General features: G+C 32.0%; 2 protein-coding genes across 3 annotated transcripts; one reads left to right on the plus strand and one right to left on the minus strand.

Annotated features, from left to right (window-relative positions):
• The first annotated feature begins 428 nt into the window (after positions 1-428).
• LOC114190427 (probable L-type lectin-domain containing receptor kinase S.5) lies at positions 429-2,865 on the plus strand. 2 transcript variants are annotated; one of them, XM_028079305.1, is made up of 2 exons: positions 429-651; positions 766-2,863. In XM_028079305.1, exon 2 carries the CDS (start codon positions 938-940, stop codon positions 2,636-2,638), a length of 1,701 nt encoding a protein of 566 aa, XP_027935106.1. In that variant the 5' UTR covers positions 429-651; positions 766-937; the 3' UTR covers positions 2,639-2,863. The 2 variants fall into 2 exon arrangements, with proteins under 2 accessions (XP_027935106.1, XP_027935105.1); XM_028079304.1 differs by having other exon boundaries at positions 458-2,865.
• Positions 2,866-3,810: 945 nt separating this feature from the next.
• LOC114189957 (probable L-type lectin-domain containing receptor kinase S.5) lies at positions 3,811-6,236 on the minus strand. The gene has a single exon (XM_028078687.1). The coding sequence runs from the start codon at positions 6,100-6,102 to the stop codon at positions 4,129-4,131; it is 1,974 nt and encodes a 657-aa protein (XP_027934488.1). The 5' UTR covers positions 6,103-6,236; the 3' UTR covers positions 3,811-4,128.
• Between the last annotated feature and the right edge of the window lie 6,267 nt (positions 6,237-12,503).

A 12,503-nucleotide genomic window follows, 5' to 3' on the forward strand; every position in this document is an offset into this window, starting at 1 on the left:
TCATATTTAAGCCCACATGAGTCAACCCCATTCAACGTGTGGCTATTGCTTCCTGCACCCCATTGTTCTCTTCCAGCACCCCATAAAAACATTAGTTTCCCAATTTCTTTAGTCTATTTTTTGATCTGGAGAAAATGCTTTCTGAACATTCATTTCTTTAGTCTATTTGACACCCCATTTCGGAACATACTGATTTGAAAGCCCAATCTAACAACTACTTTAGGTTACTATTTCTTTAGTCTATGAATTGTTGTAACATTTTGTTTTTTAAAATAAAATGAATATAACATAATTACTTGTTTGATTTAATTAAAACTATTTAACTAGGTTGCGAAAATAAAATACGTGTCCTGAAAGTGTGAAATGGAGAAAAAATATACGAGAAATTAATGACCCCAACCGTTTCTACACTGACGAATGTACGAATGTTTAAGGTGACTCATCTTTAGACAGGTCAATGAAGTTGAAACCATTTTTTTGCAGAATATGAAGCTCAAACAGCTCAATGAAGTTGAAACCATAGCTCTCATTTATTGCTAAATGCCGAAAACACGCTCCTGTCATAAAAACCTTCTTTTTATTTCCTATTTCAATTTTGGATGTAGCTCAAACTGATTTTAAAATCATTTTCTTCTTGCTGCAATTAACCATGTACATGCTCTATCTTCACAACTTCAGTTCCTTCCCACAATTTTTTCTTAAGCTTCTTATTATTGCAAGTCTACTTTGTGGTTCTGTAGTTCATGTGGGGTGTTTGAATTTCAGCTATCCAACTTTCTACTATGAAAACGGGACAGATTTCAATAGGTCTACAAATTCAATCATAGAGAAGGGTACAATTAAAATCCCCATAGAAGGTTCAGGATCAGAGATCTCAAACCTTTCTGGTAGGGTCTTCTATAGTGAACGGTTGAAGCTAAGGGACACTCAAAGGCGCATGAAAGCCTCATTCAATTCTTCTTTTGTTTTCAATATTGATCCTTTAACCACTCCTGGTGGCGAGGGATTTGCTTTCATATTGACAGATGATACCTCTCTTCAACTTAACAGTGGAGGCCAATGGCTTGGTATTGTCAACCCAACAAGCATAGGGGTTTCTGACATAGTTGCAGTGGAGTTCGATACTAGGAAAAGCTACACTGAAGATGTTGATGACAACCATGTTGGGGTGGATGTTAAGAGCATCTATTCCATCAATCAAGAACCTCTTGGACCACACGGTGTTAATCTCTCTAGTGGAATTGATGTTTTTGCTACTGTTTACTTTGATGCTGAAGGTGGGAATATGATGATTTCTGTTTCTCCATCAGATTTTATGTTGAGGACACCACCAGTGCTTGAGGTGCATCTTGATCTCTCTAAACTTCTTCCAGAAGATGTTTTTGTGGGATTTTCAGCTTCCACAGGGGTATATACTCAGATCAACACAATACGATCATGGTATTTCTCTAGCATGGAGCATATTGACATCGATCCCATAAGTCAAGTACGGTTATGGATATGGATTCCAATAATTGTGGTTGGAGGAGTATGTGGGCTTGCTGGTGCATTGTATTGGAGAAAAAAACGCAGAAAGAGACAACGGACTGAAGAAGATCTGAACATAGAGCTTGAAATTAAAAGCTCATCTAATGCTCCACATAAGTTTCATCTGAAGGAGATTCTGTCTGCCACAAAGAACTTCCACCCTTCAAACAAGCTCGGGAAAGGAGGGTTCGGGATGGTTTATAGAGGCACTTTAAACGGAAAAGATGTTGCTGTGAAGAGGATTTCAAAGAACACACGTCATGGTAAGCAAGACTTTATAGCAGAGATCAGAACCATAGGGAATCTGAATCATAAAAATCTGGTGAAGCTAATAGGATGGTGCTATGAGAAGGGTGAGATCCTCCTTGTGTATGATCTAATGCAAAATGGTAGCTTAGACAGATTCATATTTTCAACAACAGGAGGGGATTCAAGTCTGAGTTGGGAAAGGAGGCTTAGTGTGATATGTGGGGTTTCAAGGGCTCTGGAATATCTTCACAATGGATGTGATAAAAGAGTGCTCCACAGAGACATAAAACCAAGCAATGTGATGTTGGATTCGGACTTCAATGCTCGGCTTGGAGATTTTGGCTTGGCTCGCACCATCAATCTCAGTGAAGAAACTCACCACTCAACAAAAGAAATTGCTGGAACATTAGGGTACATGGCACCAGAAAGCTTCCACACGCGGAGGGCATCTGTTGAAACTGATGTGTATGCATTTGGGGTTCTGGTTCTGGAAGTTGTGTGTGGAGGAAGAAATGTTGAACACAAACAGAATGTGAGCATTTTGGAGTGGGTTTGGGAGCTTCATGGCAGAGAAAACATAACTGAGGCTGTGGATTTGAGTCTGAAGGGTGATTTTGATAAGGTTGAAGCCAAGTGTGTGCTTGAGTTGGGGCTAGCATGCTGCCATCCTAACCCGTGTGAGAGGCCATCAATGAGAACTGTGTTGCAGGTTCTAACGGGGGAAGCACCTCCACCTTCTGTACCATTTCAGAAACCTGCTTTCACATGGCCTGCCACTGCTCCTCTTCTCAACAACCACTTCAATTCTCAGGTTACAGTCTCCCAAAATGAACCAATAACTGAAATAACTAGTGGAAGATGATGGATCATTCTGTTTCAAAATGCCTTTTTTTCTTTTATCTAAATGAAAATGGGTTATTATTCATCAAAGGAGTTCGCCAGAACACCTAGATTTATGGTTGATTGAAAGTGATGATTTTAACAAATTTCGTTACGAGACGCTTATATAAGTTTCAACGTACTCCTTGCTTTTAGGACTTTTAATACTCATACTCCTTTGTATTATTAGACTTGATATGTTCAAATACAAAATTACTATATTTATTCTTGAGATATTTTGGGAAATTTATGGTATTATTTTTAATAATTATAGTCATGCATGTATCGAGTTTAATTTTTTCTTATATTTTATTTTTATTTGTAAAATTATCTGATAGGATTCCAAATATATATATATATATATATATATATATATATATATATATATATATATATATATATATATATAAACTCAGTCGTAATCCTAAAAAATATTCTACAAGTTTTTAAATTGTCCACAAATTTGATATTAATTAGAAAATTTATCAATGATTTTTTTTAATGTGATTTTTTATAATAATTTGTGTATATCGGAGGATAAAATATTGGGGAGGACAATTGAACATGTTAAAGAGTGGAATGCTTTTGAAATGTTATAAAAAATACTCTAAAATTTTTCTTTTTATTCCTTAACTCATCAAGTGTTATAAAAAAAAATACTCTCAAAATTTATTAATCAATCAAAAAAAATTTATTACATTTTTTTTGTGTTGTATAACTTATTTTTTCTTTACATCATATAATAATGGGTTAAATATGTTTTTGGTCCCTCAAGTTTCAATGGATTTTGGAATTAGTCTCTCTTCGAGATTTGATACCAATTTAGTTCTTCATCTTTAGAAATGTGTGAATTTAGTCCTTATTACCAAATTTTATTAAGTTTATCTGATGTTTCAAGCGCATTTCATAATAGTATTTGAATTGTTTACACCGTTTGACACACTTTTGTTTCAATATTAACTAAAATATTATCATAAAATGCATTTAAAATATCAAATAAACTTAACAAAATTTGGTAAAAAAGACTAAATCCACACATTTCTAAATATGAATGACTAAATTGGTATTAAATTTCAAAGAGAGACTAATTCCAAAATTCACTTAAAATTTGAGGGACAAAAACATATTTAACCCTATAATAATGGATGTCAAACATTCCTAACATTCCTATGTGAGCGAGTGCAAAAAAGAAAGATAAGAAACAAGGCTACAACAATTTAAGCAACCTGCACATATTTCATCAAATTTCCTTCTCTTCACTAATTAGGAAAAGACTTCTTCTATGGATCCTTAAAATCTCATAACATTAATGATATAAATCCTAGAACATTGACATATAGTGGGTATTACACACCCATCCTTATAGACAAATATGCGGCAACAGAGTACATTTTCCAACTTTTATATCAGAGAAATACCATTCCTCTGACATGTGATAAAAAAGCATTACATTTTGAAACATAGAATGATTCATCATCTCCCACTTTTCAATTCTGTTATGGGTTCATTTTGAGAGACTATTACTTGGAAATTTGACTCTTCGTTGAGAACAGAAGCAGTGGCTGGCCATGTGAAAGCAGGTTTCTCAGCTGCTACAAATGGAGGAGAAGCTTCCCCTATCAGCACCAGCAACACACTTCTCATTGATGGCCTCTCATATGGATTAGGATGGCAACATGCTAACCCTAACTCAAACACACACTTCGCTTCAGCCTTATCAAAATCATCATTCAGTCTCAAATCCACAGCATCAGTTATCTTTTCTCTGCCATGAAGCTCCCAAACCCATTCCACTATGCTGCTACAAAATCTCAGGTCCTGTCTGTGTTCAGCATTTCTTCTTCCACACACAACTTCCAGCATCAGAATACCAAATGCATAGACATCGGTTTCAACCGAAGCCCTTTGTGTGTGTAAGCTTTCTGGCGCCATATACCCTGGTGTTCCAGCAATTTCTCTTGTTGAGTGGTGAGATTTTTCACTAAGATGAATGGTGCGAGCTAAGCCAAAGTCTCCAAGCCGAGCATTGAATTCTGAATCCAACATCACATTGCTTGGCTTTATGTCTCTATGCAGCACTCTATTATCACTTCCATTGTGAAGATAGTCTAGTGCCCGAGCAACCCCACATAAAATAGCCACCCTCTTTTCCCAATTCAGAGTTGAATCGCCTCCAGAATTTGAAAATATGAATCTGTCTAAGCTCCTATTCTGCATGAGCTCATACACGAGGACAATCTCACCCTTTTCATAGCACCATCCTAGTAACTTCACTAAATGTTTGTGATTGAGATTCCCTATGGTTGTGATTTCTGCTATAAAATCTTGCTTACCGTGACGTGAATTCTTTGAAATCCTCTTCACAGCAACATCTTTTCCGTTTAAGGTGCCTTTGTAAACCATCCCGAACCCTCCTTTCCCAAGCTTGTTTGATGAGTGGAAATTCCTTGTGGCTGATAAAAGCTCCTTCAGCTGAAACTTAAGCGGGGCATTGGAAGAGCTTTTGATTTGAAGCTCTATTTTCATATCTTCCTCCAACCCTCGTCCCTTTATGTGTTTTCTTGTCCAATAGCACACACTAGCAAGCACACACACTCCTCCAACCCCAGCTATTGGAATGAAGATCCATAGCCATGTCAGAGTTTTGGGATTCTTCTCAATATCCGTCCAGCTAGAGAAATTCCATGATCTTATTGAGTTAAGCTGGGTATATTCTCCCGTGGAAGCTGAAAACCCCACAAAAACATTTTCTGGAAGCAGTTCAGAGAGGTCACGATCCACCACAAGCACTGGTCTCCCCGTCAAATCTCCTAACATACTAACAAAGATAGTAATTTTCCCATGTTTAGCATCAAAGTAAATAGTAGCAACAACATCAGAGCCGCTAGAGAGATTAACACCATATGGTCCAAGAGATTGTTGTTTGATGGAATAGATGCTCTTAACATCCACCCCAACATGGTTGTCATCAACATCTTCATGGAAGCTTTTCCTTGTATCGAACTCTACTCCAACGATGTCAGTGACCCCTGTGCTTGTTGAGTTGACGATACCAAGCCATTGGCCTCCACTGTTAAGCTGAAGAGAAGTGTCGTCTGTCAATATGAAAGCAAATCCCTCACCACCAGGAGAGCTTACAGGATAAATATTGAAAACAAAACTAGAATTGAATGAAGTTTTGGTTCCTCTTTGACCGTCCCATAACTTGAGTTGTTCTTTATAGAATACCCTGCCTGAATAGTTTGTGATAGGACCACGAATATCAGGGGTCACTTGAACGGCATTCAAGTAGATTTTTGAGTTCTCGTTGAGCAATAAATGAGCTTCATCCTCTGGTTGGAAGAAAGGGAAATTGAAATTAAGGTTGCTGGTAACTTGGGTAATAAGGGATACGATAATGAACACGGTTGCTGCTAGTTCATGTTTGGCTAACCAAGGGAGCTGCATATTCAATCAGTGAAAAACTCAAGATTGGCTTTCATGTGGAGGATTTGTAATAACTTCAGACAAGGTGAAGGAGCATCAGTTTTGAGCCCTGAAATGTCTATGATGCTTTATTATTACAGGAAAATGATTTATAAACACTAAAAAAAGAACAATAACACAATATATTTTTATAGAGAAAACAAATTTTATATTAAAAACAAAAATGATAAATTTATAGATCATTTGATGTGATATAAAAAAAAATTTGAGAAAAAAAATACGTGTATAATAAATGCAAATAAAATCATAAGTTAGTTACACATTATTTAATATGTTTTTTTGCTAGTCATTTAACCTATCATAAAAAAAAAAAAAGAGTTATATAATTGAATTCTAATGTTTATTGGGAGGTATAGTATGAATTGTCTTTTGGATTACGCGGAGGGTTCTGGTGACCTTCCCTGCAATAATCCTTTGAGTCAGCTTATAGGACCAAGTCAAGTTTGATCTATGGCACCGAACCTACCCAGAATTTGTCTCAAGAAAAATATTACAACTTATTCATAAACTACTCGATCAATAAAAGATAAAAACGATTCATTAATTTTTAAATCTAATTCAATTTTATAAAATCAATTTATAAAATAAGGTTTATACTCACTTGTGTAAAATTAAAAATTATATATATATATATATATATATATATATATTTTGTCTAATAATGTTTCTTACGAGTAAAGTGACAAACTTAACAAATAATAAATTTTGTCTAAAATAACTCTAATATTATATTGAAAGGTGGACTTAAAATTTATCTCAATATTAAAAAATTAATATATAAAATGAAGTTTATATTTATTTATATTATAAATTGATTATATCTTTAATCAATGTGAAATTTTCAATATTGCACTATGCTTCAAACAAGAGAGTATCATGAGATTGTCTTGTAGGTAAAATTTAGTTTATAAGTTTTGGGTGTACCAAAAAAATATATATATAATTTTGTTTCTTCTTTTTCATACTAACAACTTCTAACGCTTTTTGTTTAAATGATGAGAAAAAAAAATAAAGGGTTAAATATGTGAGAATCTAAGCATGAGTCTAGTCTTGTTAGATAAAAATAAAAAATTTGAGCACCATATACAAATGAAAATTTATAAACTCATTGTCTTAAGATTTTGGATTAGAAATGGTGTCAATACATTATTTGGGTTAAGCTCGGGTCTCATTGGTGTTGTATATCTTTCTAGTAATTTCTCCCTTTGAAAGACTCATCTCTGGTATTAGAGCCAATGATTAGTCTTGGTGATTAACTCATACGAGTACACTATGGTCTCGCTATCGAAAGTCCTCCTAACAAAGGGTTTAGGTTGGATGTTTTGTCAATCCCTTATTTCGGTAGAGTTTAGGTCTCATTGGTGTTGTATCTCCAAGATGAATTTTTCAGTCTAAAAATTCATCATCCTTAACTTTTAATCCATGTGGGACTAAAATTCATTATGGGCAATAGGTGGATACTTCAAACAGACACTTGTAGGTAATGGAGAACAAATGATTTTATACTCACTTATATATAAACGAGTCGGGTGCGGATATCATACTATTTGTACATGTGAGTATCCATTACCCATAAAAAATTAATATTAAAATTTAATTTATATTTTATTAAGTTAAATTCAGTTAAAATTTAGATTTAATTTACATTATATTTTTTATATTTTTTATTTTATTCAAATTTCATTCTAAAATTCTACATATTTTTTTAAGTATTCGCGACTATCCATGGATACCTACAGGTTTTACAAAACATGCAGTTATTTTTTAAACGAGTATCTGGTGGGTAACGGATCAGATTTTATATTGTGGGTCAGTAGCAGATAAGTATTATTCGTGTTTGACCCGATTGTTGTCATCTCTAAAAAAACCCTTTATTCGAGGACTAGCAGAACGAGGGATTCAATTCCCTTGGAGAACAGGAGTTTGAGTTTCGAACCTCATTTTTGTCCCCACAGACAATGCCAATGTTATAACCTCAACTTTGTCTATGAAAACAAAAACAATGTTCCAAACACAAATCTCCATTCTCCATTGAAACTCTTGTTTCCTTAGCCCTTGACTAGAGAGTTTGTTTCAGTACATCTAATAGTCTCGCATCGCTTAAGAGTTGAGGTCATGAGCAATTTAATTACACATTCTTTCAAAAATCCTTTGAGACGCCCTTTAAGAGTAAAACTGTGATAGAGCTCCAACCTTCAAAACGAACAATCCATCAAATTTGATGATTAACTCTAACAATATTATTTAAAAAAAATTTATGTAGTAATTGACCCTAACAATATTATTTGAGCAGACTTGAAGTTGGAACATAACTACCTTATATTAGCATTAAAAACATAGAAATAGTACATGGAAATATAATTAATTTAATCATGCATATAGATTTGAATTCATAAATAAATTAAATATTATCTACAGATTTTATCTACAAATTATTTACTTACAAGTAAAGTTAAGTTACTTAAGATATTTTATATGAAATTGTTGTATGTAAAAACCATATGTAAATTTGCTGCTTAAAGGTGAAAAAATTTCAAAAAATGTTATCTTCATGTAATGATAATGGGATCCGTAGGTAAATGAATAAAAACATTACGTATAAATTTTACATACAGATTTTATAATTATTGAAAAATATAATTCCAATATATAAATTAAAACGACTAATTATATTTCCAAAGGTTTTTTTCCCCTCTTGTGTCTATTCTTGTCACAAAATATATGAGAGAAAACCGGGCCATCATATTTGTCTTTATAACATTAGAAAACCACTTATTTTGGTTCCTTGGTTATTGAGTTTGAATACTATTCACCACCAAGTTTCCAAGAAAAAACCCTGATTGGTTTGTCTCCATGATGCTATTTTTTCCTCCTCTAATATATTTCACTAGACAACAAAAGTTGCTTCCGAAAGACAACGAATTGTTTCGTGTGACAGAGAGATTTTGACCATTAAATAAATGTTCTTAACAAAATTATAATTATATAATATTTTTACAAAGCTAATATTATGATGATATCATTATGAAAATCTCGTACACATTTTTGGTACAAGAAGATCCATTTGTTCCTTGATTCACGGTAGATATAGCCAGCCGCGTATGCACGGGCAAATCAAAATAATTAAAAATAAAAATTATATTTTAACTTCTATTTTTTAACTCACATCATTTATATGGGTGTTAATTTTTTTTAGAAAAAGAAATTATAGTGATACATTAATCAATAATTCACACTAAGTCACGTCAAACAATCAAAGATGAGAGTTAAAAGATAGGAATCATAATATTATTCTCCAATTATAAAAAATTTATATTGTATATCACTAAACATCATATGTGCTCATCATAATCTCATTTCAAACCTTTAAATAAGAAATTTTACAATAAATATGACTTGACCATTATCATTACATAATCAAAGCTACTTAAACTTTGTAATTTTATGCATGAATTAAATTTTATTCAATATATATTGACTAATATACAAGATTATTGATAAATTTATTCACATAGTATTAAAAACAATATCATTTCTCATATCATTTAGATTTTTAATATGTTTTTATGAAAACAAAATCCAAATTATCATGTATAAGATATTGAGAATTTAATTCGGATTCCCCGTTAGAGTAACAATTTTCTACTTTTAGTAACCACTTACAAAATCATATTTTTTATTTTTTTAATTAGTTGATAATATAAAAATATTTATGTTATGAAAATTAAGCTCATATTTATCAACATATGTTACTTCAAGAAAATTCTCAATTAAAAACCAATTTTAAAAACAAAAGAATAATTAGTCACTATAGTAACCAATTTAGATATTAATTTATAAGATAAAAAATTATTGGTTACTAAAATAGTCACTATTATAAATAAAAAATTATAATTTATCACAAAATTGATCACTAACTAAATATAAACTAATCTAGTAACTAATTCTCGTCCTGGTAGGCAAAACTTATGTAACTAATTTTCAATGACCAAATTTTTTTGATAGCCAAAACCATGATAGTTAATTTTAAGACCAATTTAGTTACTAATTATAATTTTTTATTTATAATATTGACTATTTTAGTAACCAATAATTTTTAGTTTCGTAAATTAATATCTAAATTTGTTATTATAATTACTAATAATGTGTAAAATATGTAATATTACAAGTTGTGTACATTGATAAACTAGCATAACCTTGCTGATATAGAGGAAAGTCAATACAATATATTTTTTGGTCTTAAAAAAATTTAAATTTGTGTTAAACATAAATAAGAACATCTCATGAATATTTGCTCACTATAAAAAGTAATTTTTCCAAACAACTTGTAACTTGTATATAACACGCTGACAATTTTAATATAAATGTGAGAAATGATTTAAGAGGAAAAGCTATAAATATTCATTCATACTAACATAATTGAAAGGATGGGTAAAATCTACAAATTCTCACATGATAGTCAAGAAAACTAATAAAATTTATGTGTTGATGACAAATAGCTTATGAGATTTGGGGGTGAGTTGGATTTGTATGATGGAAGATATGACACAGAGCAACATTCATTGTTTCAAATCCTCTTTCGGTAATCTCATTGCAACATACAAATATAAAAAATTTATAAAATGAAATAAGAAAATTTAAATTTAATTTAATGTAAACATTTTACCGAATAATATTCTTTTGAAAATGTTAACATAATTAGATGTAACTAACATATTTTAATTACTTATAAAACTATTCAAGTCATCAATATTTTTTTCACATTAGTGTGTAAAATCACTATTAAAAAAACTCATATTTCCTGTCAATTTTGTTTTGAAATTTTTTTTTAGTAAATACTTATAAATTTTGTTATGAAAAAAAGATTTGTAGGAAATTGCTGCCATTTTTTTTGCAAAATATTTTGTATAAAACACTTTCTACAACAAATTTTGTAAGAAATACTTGCGAATTTTATAATTTTGTAGAAAATAATTACCCTATAAGGAATTATCTGCCAATTAAAAGTTTTAGAAAAAATAGCAAGAAAATTCCCATGTAATATGGGAATTTGTAGTTGTGAACTAACTATATAATAAATATATTAATTTTTTCTTACAAAAATTGGAAAAAAATATTTTCAAATAGTAAGTAGATATTTTACTTTCAATCACATCAATATTTTATTTAATATAATAAAATTGAATATTGAATATATAATTTTAGAGAAAATATACTTTTTGTACAATTTTTTGAGAAAATATTTTAAGTATACAAAAAAACGTGTTTAAAAATTTAATAAGAAGAAATATACTAAATATATAGATAAAATTTTTTACTAGAAAATTAAATTCTTTGATAAAAAAATATAATTTTTATCTATATTTTATAATATTATAGATTTTAAAAAGTAGTTTATAAAAAAATTGTGAGAACCAATTTTCTTTCCCCTTAAACTTTCTTCTCTTTGCCACCCACACCACAGAACAACACTACACTTCACCTTGCACCCTTCTCTCTCTCTCTACTTTCCTCTGCCTTCTCTCTACCATAAGATAATCTGAATCATTCTCTCTGTTGTAGAGTCCACACTTGAGGCTAGTTCAGGACCTCTCCCCTCAACTACAATTCCTTTTCCTCCAGGTAAGTTGATTCCAGCCTTCCCATCCCTCTTTAATTCGAAATTTTAGAACTCCATTCCTGTTGAGCCAGTTTGGGAACCATTCTCACTTTATGAACTTGCATTCCAGCTCAATAGGTCGTGAAATTGAAGTGCTCTTGGTTGGAAGGGTTCTAGCTAGTTAGAAATCACTAGAGGTAAGGGAAGCTATCTGTAATTATTCTATTTAACCCATGAATCATGTTGATGAGTCTGATTGAAGCTCTGAGTGCTAAATTGATGGTTAATGAATTATGTGTGGTTGCTTGATTGAATTCTGCCATGAGTACAGTGCTCTTGCCTGTGGGAACAAGGAGTGATCTGGTATTTTCGCCTAGGTGGATGGCTCTTGCCCAAGCGAAAACACCAGAAAACCCACCCCTGATCCTGCGCAAAGTCTCGCCTAGGCGAGCTGAGGTCACTTAAGCGAGAAGATAATCTCATCTAATCGAGCCAGCTTAGCCTGAGCGAGAGTTCACCCAGTTTTTAATTTTTACCACTGTTAGAGCCTCACTCAGGCGAAACTGACTCGCCTAAGCGAGATAACCTCTCGCTTGGGCTAGAGTGTCTAGCTTGAGCGAGAGTCACTGCAGTGGGATGCTCTATTTTCTGTTATAAAGTGTGATATTGTATGTTTTAAGGTAGTTTTGTGCAATTAGTATCTCATATGCCTGGAACGTCATTATTAATATGTTGTGTGATGGAATTGGATGAGTATGTATCA

The sequence above is a fragment of the Vigna unguiculata genome, chromosome 7 (genome assembly GCF_004118075.2).
Source record: "Vigna unguiculata cultivar IT97K-499-35 chromosome 7, ASM411807v1, whole genome shotgun sequence".
In the NCBI taxonomy this organism is placed as follows: Eukaryota; Viridiplantae; Streptophyta; class Magnoliopsida; order Fabales; family Fabaceae; genus Vigna; species Vigna unguiculata.

What these genes read in the sequence shown, in the direction of transcription:
- LOC114190427 (XM_028079304.1), top strand. Translation starts at nt 650, where the DNA reads ATGTACATGCTCTATCTTCACAACTTCAGTTCCTTCCCACAATTTTTT.
- LOC114189957 (XM_028078687.1), bottom strand. Translation starts at nt 6,102, where the DNA reads ATGCAGCTCCCTTGGTTAGCCAAACATGAACTAGCAGCAACCGTGTTC.